The following is a 10,873-nucleotide window of genomic DNA, read 5'->3' on the forward strand; positions in this document are numbered from 1 at the left end:
CGGAGCCAGTCATGAAATTACAGTTTTCGTGTTGAGCGTTTTGAGCTGTCGCATGCAGCATATCTTCTTTTCTATGGAAAAGTAAAAATTGGGAAAGCATAAAGAATTATTTCCTTTATTTTATTTTTGTCCACTCACTCTAACGTTATTAAATGTTTTCCCCTGGGCCTTTCGTTTTAAATTGCCCAGTCTGCAGAGTTCGAGTTGGATCTAGTAGGAGGCGAGGCATAGTCACCCGCATTTCTGCCAGTTTTCATCAGTAGGTTACATGTTCAACCTACTCGTGTTTTCTTGCTTCCGCTTGTGTTTAGTAGCTCTGAATACTTTGGGATTGTTGTATATTAAGTGCTGAATTAAGAGTGAAATTTGGAATTTTCGAGTTAGGGTTGTCCATCTGCAAGGGAGATTTTCTCAATCTTTTCAGTAAATTTTCCTTGGAGGTGGTCCCCGCACGACTTACTCCGGGTTTCAGGGTGAAATTCGGGGTGGGTCGTGTCAAATGTTCTCTCTGGTCTTTCCTTGTCTCTTTTTAACTCTAGCTTGCAAGTTTGCAATACATTGTTTGTTACTTGTGTTTTTTAGGTAGCCGTTTGAAGCCGTACATGAATAAAACTACCTAAAAAATACATAGACGTATCTTGCTTTTTTTTTTAAGGGTTTGGAACCCAACCAAGCTGGGAGGCTCAGCCCTACGCCCGGTTCCAATTATTTTATTGAAAAAGAGAAACAAAAAAGTACATAAAGGGAGAGGGGGACATAGACCAAAACTCCTCCCGAAAAAAGAAGAACAACACAAAAACCTGTGTTCTACTAAGGACAAAGAACAACGAAGAACATATTCGTTGCTGCAGCCTAATGAATTACAAATCAAAAAACCAATATAAGATCACAAACTAAAACGATAGTTGGGGAAACCTGCTAAATCACGTGAATAAGCTGTAATTGCACAAGGTGGACATGAATCCCACCAATGAACTCCCGCATTATCCGCACCAAAATTTGCTAAGCAATCAGCAACGCTGTTACCCTCCCGATAAATATGAGATACTTTAACAGTCATAGTAGCAAGATAGTCCGACAGTTAAACCATTCAGTAGTGAAACGCCAAGGAACATCTACTTTAACGTATCTTGCTTGATTTAATGAGAAATTTTATTAACACATCCCTAGTTACTAGATACACATCTCATTCTTAATATACCATCTATTGACTTTATTATTTTAACATTTTACTAGATACACATACTCAACCTTCCTACAATATCCTCATTTAAAATACATCACTTATTCACTAAATACACAATTCATTCACTAAATACACATTCTTTTCTAGATCTGCTACTCAATTTATTCAAAAAAAAAAAAAGGAGTATATATATAGCATCATCCCAAGTTCTATTTTGGTGTTCAGTTTGAACGACCTAGCATGCATGAACAGTTTAATCTAAATTTCAAACTTCAATTTGTACTATCGATAGTAAAACCTTAATAATTTAATTTTTTTTATTATCAAGGATGTAAATTTCATTCCAACAACTCAAAGATTACAAATATTTGCCAAAAAGTCATAAATCCCATCAGGAATAGGACCATACCATCTGCCAGAGAAACCAACACCCAGAGCAAACTTAGCTACCTTTTGATAATTTATATTTGATAAATTAATAACTTTGATTAAATAATATTTTTTGCCAGCCCTGAAATACAGAATTAGCAAAATTGATGTCGATAAATTAACAATCTCGATTAAATAATATTTTTTACCGGTCCTGACGTTATTAATTTATAGAGGTTTAAATTATAAGGCTTGGTATCTTCACATACGTTGTTCTCGTATAAAAGAAGAAAATTTTTAAGCGGATATTTTATTTGAACAAGTTTTCTTTACTTTTGATATGAATGTCTCTTTTGGTAATTTTACATACCTAGAAACTCTTATATAATTTGTATAAAAAAAGAGATATGTATCTAACATTTAGGGATGTGTTAATAAAATTTCTCTGATTTAATTTAAGAGAAAAGTAAAAGATAAAGAGAAGACACTACATAGTTGCTATAACTGATACTGATGGCCCTTATTGCAATTCAAACATCGATAAACAAGAGTTCTAAATTTTCTTAGTCAGTATGTGGTCAGTGTGACCAGAATAATACGGATATCATGCCTTTAAATTTGTAAAAATCTAAATGGTAGGTAATTATGGGATCTCCATCCGAATTTCACATACTCACACAATTTTCCCCTTCCCAAAAGGTGTGGCTGATGGAAAATTAGAGAAAGCATGCCTCATACAAACTAAGCTTGCAAATAGGTGCTTGATGGAATGGCCAACCTAAGAACATGATGAAGCATTTTACTCTAATATGGCATGAGAATAATCATCGTGTTTTCTTTCTAGCAGAGGCATTATGTGCTTTTCACTTGCGGTGTAGCCCATGTGAATGACTTGACTATAAAAGGTGGCATGAAGTTGCCACTCTACCAACATTGCAACGCAGGCAAATAGCAATTCCAAACTTCTCAGGTTCTCATAATAACTATACTTGATATGGAACATCATTTCCAAAATAAACAGAATTGTACTGCACCCAATAACGTTTTAGAAGTTTGATCGCAAATTGGAAACGTTAGGATTTGCATTACATGTTTACACCTTACAAACGGTTGCTTAAAGAGTTTAAGGTATTCTCGTGGTTTTATTTCGACAGCTCGTGTTGTATCGGTTTTGTTAACAATTTTGTGGCTTCTAGTACTAAAAATATCAGCTCTGGTTGAATTATTGATGTGCAACATGTCTGATATTGTTGAAGACCCTTGTCTTCTTTTATTATGAACACTATCTTAAACAAAAAAGTAATAAGCATTTACACAATGAATATGTAAAATATATATAAAAAAAATTACAAAATAAAAATAAGACTATTTTTGAAGTTAGAAAATAAGCTAACTAATTAATGAAATGCACTCTTGATCTGAAGTAAAGTTTTTGCTTTTGTAACACGTACGTGGCATTCTAAATTCTAAAGTTGTAGTATCACATACTTTATTTTAGTATATTTTTGAATAACAATCTATCGTTGAACATATATGGATCAATAATAATAATCTACGGTGTTAAAATTTAAATTAGAGAGAAAAAATTTTAAATTTGGGGCATGAATACAAAAACAAAGATTTTGAAATCCAGACAAGGGGATATTATATAGCAGTTGGGGAGGGGGCTTCACATAAACTTGAAGGCAAGATTTCAAAAAAAATAAAACTAAATAAATAAATAAATCCAGACAGAAACACCTCATTTCTTTCAGTAAAGTAAGAAATGCACAACATCTTTATCAGTGGGTTGGCAGTTGGGTCATTTCAACCTAAACCTTTCTTTTCTATTTTCCTTTCTCTCTTTCATATTTTGATTCATCGCCAAAAAAAAAAAAAAACAAACAAAAAAACAAAGAATCAAATTAGCCGCTAGCTTTAAAAAAACTTTAACGCCAGCCACACACAGTGACAGAGAGAGAGAAGAGAGAGAGACAGAGAGACCCATTCACCATATTAAGCCCCCTTCTGCAAATCCCAGAAAGTATTAGAGAGAGGAAAAACAGAGCAGAGAAGAGAGCCTTTAAGCAAAAACCCATCATTTCTCACCCTCCCAAAAGCAAAAGCAAAAGCCTTTCTCTCTCAAAAGAGAGATAATCCAAGGAAGAAGATAGGGTTAACACTGTGTTGTATGAGCAAGCAACGCCTCGGTGAGATGATGCAGTCCATCGAGCAGGCTCCTCCTCCTCCTCCGACTGCGCCTGCTCCGCCGCAGCATCAGCTGGCGGTGCAGAACTCTGCTGGGTCTCTGAGCTTCAATAGTAACCTGTCCAAGGAGGATGAGGAGATGTCCAGGTCGGCTCTCTCCACTTTCAGAGCCAAGGAGGAAGAGATCGAGAGGAAGAAGATGGAGGTCAGAGAGAAGGTTCAAGCTCAATTGGGTCGTGTTGAGGAAGAGACCAAGCGCTTGGCTACCATTCGTGAGGTTTGTGCTTCTCACTTTTCACTTCTCACTTAACAACACCAGGGTTTTAGCTGGTTTAACTGAGATTCCTTTTGGGTTTTAAGTTTTAAGTGTGTGAAACACTGATTTTAAGGTTTTTGTAAACACAGTTGAACTGAAAACGGTCGCTAGTTTCCTGACAATTTTCCAGTTAAATTTCATTAATTTTTCAGTTAACAATCTTTGATGGAAAACCCAGATCCCAAATTTTCTTTTTCACTTGTCACCTTTTTAATTTTTAATTTTTAATTTTTTGGTTTTCAAATTTGGGTCATAGATTAACTAAGATGTGAGTTAAAGTTGAATAGAACTCTCTGATACTTCATACTTGTGTATTGATTTCTGTTAAAAGTTTGTTTATTTAAGAGTCTTATTTAGTTTCATGTAGTTACCATATCAAATTCAAGATCTGGAGAGAACAAAACATGAAGATTAGCAGAACAGTGTTTTAAATTTTCGATCTTTTGATGTGCATGAGCCACCAACTTTCTGATGGGAAAATCAGACCGTTTAAATTTTGATAAACTCGAATAGGGTCTAATTATTTTCATTTCTATTTCTGTCAGAAAAATATTAATACCTTTCTGAAAGTATTTATGCATCTTTTTCTGCCCGTTACAACTAACCCAACTCCAATAGCTGTATATTCATGCAAAATAATCTTACTTTAAAGCTGTTAATAATTTAATCTTTGTTCCTGTTTTGGATTATGAAACTTCCAGGAGCTTGAAGGGCTTTCAGATCCAATGAGGAAGGAAGTTTCAGCGGTCCGTAAGAAGATTGATACAGTTAACAAGGAGTTAAAGCCACTGGGACAAAGCTGCCAGAAGAAGGTTAGACAATTAGCTTAAGATTTTACCAAATTGATCAATATTTACTGGTATGCATATGCAATCATTAATTCTTGCATGATTATAATGATTTCGGATCTGTAACTTGTTACAGGAAAGAGAATACAAAGAAGCACTTGAGGCTTTCAACGAGAAGAACAGGGAAAAAGTACAGCTCATCACAAAGCTAATGGAGGTTAGTTTCTTTGACATATATATGTTTCTTCATTGTGTCAAAATTATGCCATGTTACATTTTAGGTCTAGGATTCATGTGGAAAGATGAATAGAAAAGGGGTGGTGTTGAACTCAATCACATTGCACATTGTTGCTAGAGGATCAGTTTTCTTTCCAGTAATAGAACCATACATAATCTTTATGTTCCTAATTCTGGTTTCTGAAATTGTTTTTGTGCTGTGTATAATATTGGGTTGAAAGTCTATGCAGCTGGTGGGCGAAAGTGAGAAGATGAGGATGAAGAAGCTTGAGGAGCTGAGCAAGAACGTTGATTCAATGCAGTGAATATAGCCATTGATGATAGCTCTGATTAGGCGTGTGTGATGTATTTATGACGACTACTTTGTTAATGTTTACATATATGGGTGATTGGCTTTGGTGTATTCTAAGTTTGGTTGTTTCATTAGGCATTTGATAAAACTTTTAGCTTGATTTAGGCAGGAAATACCCTTCTAAGTTTAAACAGGTTTGTAACTAAACGCATTCTGAACTTCGCCTTTTCTTCTCATTGTAAGGTCTCTTTTAGTGTAATGTGGGTTTTCTTCAATTATTTTGAAATTCTTTGTGAAAATTCTTATTTTTGATTTTTGTGTAATTGGTATGTTAAGTTTTGTTAGGACCAACTTGAAGTATGTTTTAGTCGCTCCTTAAACGAGAGAATTATGATTGTACTTTGTGTTCTCATCACTATTTAAGTACCATATTTATGGAAAACTAGCATTTCCATTAAATGTGATCAAGACAGGTGATTTGCAAACATTGTCCGTTAAAAACTTACACTTCTCCAAACACCAAACGAAGCTTTCCGTAATAAATTGAAAGTTGAAGAAGAGTAGATCAAATATCTTCTCGATCTCTTTACTATAGATCACAAATGTTTAGTTGATCATCTGCAATAGTCACATTTGTAATCCATGTCGTTTTGCGACTTCTGTACTTTCTAAACGGTTATATGCAAGTAATCTTACTGCAGTGACCGTTATTCCGAAAATTTGAGACAAGCTTTGAGCTTTCATGTCTTAGGTTTGTGCGTTAGTTATATTCAATCAATTTTTTGTTGGCTTGTCGTATAAGCAATGCAATCAGCAAATTTAGTTTATAGACCATTTACAAATTACAACAAAATACATATCAGATATCTTTATCAGTGTGTCAAATCTAATACATTATAAAATGACGTCAATTACCCATAAGAGAGGAGGGCTACATCATCCAATTAAGATGCCTCTGATTCCAATGGGGTACTAGACTATATTAGGAATCTGTTTCGTTGTCCATATCACGTATCTTCAATTTTAGGATCATGAGTTAGGTTTAGTTGGTTTTCTTTCTTTTCGTTGCATGAGTGATATTCTCTCAAAATCAATAATTTGATGATGGATTTTGTAATGAATGAAAGGCTAAAGATATATATGGTCCAAGAACAGCAGGGCATGCAGTGTGGTCCATAATCCAGATGAATAATTCATATAGATAGATATAGCATTCTTTCGACCTGCTTATTGTATAAGCAAGTTGGTTAGTAGTTGGTTAGTAGTTTATACTGCTAAAAAAAGATTGAGCACATCATGTTGCCATCGCTGTACAAACATAATAGACGGCTCACCAAACTTGTTAGAGAAAACCAGAACCAATAGCAGAACAGACTTGGCCTTTTCATGAGTTGGCTAGCCCTTTTTTTTGTGCTCCAAACCTGTCTGATCGAATGCATAGTCGACAGGCTACCGTTAGGTCATCTGTTTCGCCAACTACAGCTAACATCGACCGAAGTTGGTCTAGTGATTTACCAGCCTACCAGGTCAAAAAGTTTACAAGTCTTTGAATCATAGAAGAGGCAGAAGTCATTGAATTCATATAGTCGTAGCCAAACCCAGAATCCCAGATCATACTAATCCTATCTTTATAGATTAGATTATCTTACTGATATGAGGTTGAGGTAGAAATACTCAACGTCCATATATAGTCAATGAGTTCTGGTAACTTGAACCGTTCCAGACTTTATTTTCTTTCACTACGATTTTCAGACTCCGATGAAAATAAGTCTTGTGGATCGATCGAGTTCAAGACTCATGGTACGTACTCGGCAATTATTTGCTACTACACAAAATAATTGACCCAAATTCAAAAATGACTACACAAATAAGCATAAAAAATTATGCCCACTAGCCAAGTAAGAAAAGAAAAAAACAGACAAAGAGTAATTATTCTCTGTACCCGGAACACCACGTGGCACTGTCAGGTGTTGTACCCGGCTAATCATATAACTCAGATTCATGTGGGGATCAGCACGAGATGGAAAAAAAAAGTAAAAGTAATTAAATACACCAATCAAAAATAAGAATAAAACACGTGGACCAAACACGGTAAGATAGTTCAAATTCGATCGAGTTATTCTCTTCTTTTCTTTCTCTATGGTATCTTCTTGCAGGTCTTCTCTGCCGTCTTCTTCCTCTTTCTTATTGTATATTAACCATAATGCTTCTTCATGCTGTAAAATGGCGGTAGTTGACGGTGGTGTAGTGCTTAGTTGTTTATGGCATGCTCGTCGATTCTATTTTAGTTTTTCCAGCACCTTCTGTAAAGAGATGGCTTATTGGCGAATACTCTTGCCAACTGTGGTTCATGTTGGTCACTTCTGGTGGTCAAAAGGGACTAGAAAACTTAACAACTAAGTTGGCCAGACATGGCTTTGATGACTTGGAAATTTCTGTGCACGCCAGAGGTTCCAAAATTGTTAACTGTTTTGACAGTTCATAGTAGTTAGGTTAACTGTTTCGTCAACTACAGCTACAACCAAAATTACCTTAGTTTCAATTAATTTCTTACATATCATGTAAATATGTAATTAGGAGCTCTAGGGAAGTCCTTGAACTGAATCACTTCAAGTTAAAAGGGCAAATGAACTTATTTCTACGTACTATATATGGACTAGTGTCTTGTTACAAATTGATCTAATTCTCTTGGTGGGAAGTTGCGGTGAGCTGAGGCGTATGATTGTTTGAAATAGATTAACGTGTGAAGGATATAAAGAAACTCACTCCAAGACTTCCATTGGTTTGCACACATGAATTAGTAAAGGAAGTACTTCACACGAATGCCAAAGATTCTGGATAGTAAATTAGTAAAAAAGGGAATGCTTATTGGAAAGAATGGAAGAATTGTCTTCAGTTTGCATGCTCGCAGCTACTCACTAGTCACACGCTTATGCACCCGGTTCCTCTATAGGCATCTTTTTCGGCCTCTCCCTTGAACTCATTTTTCCATTCTCTCCCGGCACTATCGAAGATCCTCATGGCGGAGTTCATACCTTCCTCGAAATATACGAGGGTTTCTTGGTACTGAATGCATGATTTCTCATCTCTTAGCCTTTTTTTCCCGATTTCATTAAAACAACAACCGAACTACAAAACAAAGCTTCTAGGAACACCCCTATCCAGCTGATCCAAATGGAATACTTGGGACACAAAAAGGGGGAGGCAGTAAAACCATACAAAAGGAGAGATATCAGTCAAACCTAGAGCAGCTAATCTATCAGCCACAAAATTAGCCTCGCGGTGGATATGTCGAAAAAAAACACGCCTGAAATTGGGAAGCCAACCATCGAATATCTTGAAGAAGCGAACTAATGCACCAAGGAGCTGCAGCCTTGCCATTGATACAATCAATCAGAACCTTAGAGTCTCCCTCAATAACAACCTTTGGAATTTGCTGCAACCATGTTGTATGAAGACCTTCCTTCAGAGCTATGGTCTCAGCCATTAAAACAGACGAATCACCGATAAATTTAGCAGCAGCTGTAAGAAGATTACCATCGGCATCACGAAAAACAAAACCAATAGCAGCACGGCTATGTTGAACAGATCCTCTCTTAGCCTTAGGAATGTGTTCTACTGTCTTCTACAGTATTTTATTTTTGTAGAAATCGTTTATGCCATTATAAAGTTGAGCTGCAAAGCATCGATTTGTCCTTTAGAAGATCAATGTGACATGGGTCATGCGTGCCCAATAATTAAGTGGGCTGGACTGATTTCTTTGATTAAAGAGAGGATGCATGAATGAAAGAAATCTGAACTAGAGGATTATTGCAACTTACGGTAGTATTTTTTCAGTTCTATATCATCCGGAATATCAATCCAATTTGTAAATGTCTGTAATACTTGTTTATAACTAGATGCCTAGCTGTTAAATATTTCATCTGCCATCTTGCAAATTCAAACAGATTTGGAGCTTTGATCGATGTTCATAAGTTCATATTCCAAGCTTTGCTCTCAACTTACTTGAAACATATGAATTATCTGCCTGGTTGCCTAATGAGTTTTGGTCTGTCACTCTAAGGCTAGGAATCTTTTTCTGATCGATTAGTTTCATTTATCATTGGTTGAAATATGATAATCACATAACTCTATAGATAAATGCTTGGAGACTTTTTGGGTAAGGCACAAGTTGTGCTTGTATATGTAGGACGTGCTTGGAGTCCCTAGCTACTCACTCAGTAATAAAACATTTAGTCTTCCTACTGCTCTATGGAAATGGCTCGTCTTAAATTTTTAATGAATAAAGTGAATCTCCTATTTGATAAAGTAGTCTAGGGTTTATATTTAAAACTAATTGGCAATAGATAGAGTGACTCAAACCCTTATAAATTCACATATAAGGTCCCATATTCCTGATGTGGGATTTATATCTCCACACTCTTGAGTATAGTTGTTTCGTTCATGTAGTTGTGTTTATATGATTTGTGAATGATCTTGGATATATTGCTCATTATATTAAAACACACCTTAATTACTTCGCAGATATCAAAAATAAACAAGTTAGGCTAACACTAAAGGTTTATATATTGCATGCATAGACAGATAGACTATAATAATCGTGTTCTCAATTGCTTTCGCACCCAAGAGAGTTGTCCTACACGAAGATAGGTCATTTGAGTTTTGATCGAGTTCCCTCAAACGAAGGGCAAAGGAAAATAGCCATGATGGTTAGGAAGAGATAGTGTGGGTCAAAAGAAAGCGCCCGGCCTCTACCGGAACAGTGTGTCTCGTACCACCTACGCATGCCTGTAATTTCTCTTCTTTGAAGTCGATCTACATTGACAAATTAGAAACAATTTGAAGCTTGAAGCTTAAAGCTTGAACCAAGTTATCAACTCCAGGACCACCCCATAAAAATCCCGATAAAAACCCATGGTAAAATTCTGTTTTCCCCATTTAGAGCAGTCATAAGTGTGAAATGATGAGATATACGATACACTGAATCCTACCAATGGACATGAATAAATCCTAAACAAGTATCTGATATGATCTTGTTTTGTTCTTTTCATATGCATCCCCATTTCGTACCAAGCTTCCAAGATGTTTCTCTTGGCATATATCTACAATAAACAAGAGCTTATATAGCAGACTAATTTCGTTTTAAAGGGAATAAACATAGTTGAATTGTTGTGGTCGGAAAATTAGGTTGCAGAATGACACACATAAGAGGTGTGCGTGCTAGAACATGCATGATAAATAAATATGACAGAGGAGTATGGTAGTCGAGGCAATACATATATTCCAAACTTGATCCATGAAAATCAAGACATGAAGCAGCGACATTCATTATTGTCCCATAACTTGATCGATTATGGTCAATCAAATCGCAAAAAAAAAAAAAAACAATAATAGTGATCGATCAGTGAAGCAAAGTAGTTTTGGAAGCATGCAAAGGAGAATCCAATATGCAGGTACCCATCTTAATCTGCATATCTTTGGTCTTCTATGTGTTTCTT

The 10,873-nt window shown here is 35.8% G+C and overlaps 1 protein-coding gene across 1 annotated transcript; it reads left to right on the top strand.

Annotated features, from left to right (window-relative positions):
- Nucleotides 1-3,499: 3,499 nt before the first annotated feature.
- On the top strand, nt 3,500-5,674 carry LOC101302467. The gene is made up of 4 exons (XM_004302970.1): nt 3,500-4,019; nt 4,760-4,870; nt 4,983-5,063; nt 5,314-5,674. The coding sequence occupies exons 1-4, from the start codon at nt 3,726-3,728 to the stop codon at nt 5,386-5,388; spliced, it is 561 nt and encodes a 186-aa protein (XP_004303018.1). The 5' UTR covers nt 3,500-3,725; the 3' UTR covers nt 5,389-5,674.
- Nucleotides 5,675-10,873: the final 5,199 nt, after the last annotated feature.

This window comes from Fragaria vesca, linkage group LG6, assembly GCF_000184155.1.
Source record: "Fragaria vesca subsp. vesca linkage group LG6, FraVesHawaii_1.0, whole genome shotgun sequence".
Lineage (NCBI taxonomy): Eukaryota > Viridiplantae > Streptophyta > Magnoliopsida > Rosales > Rosaceae > Fragaria > Fragaria vesca.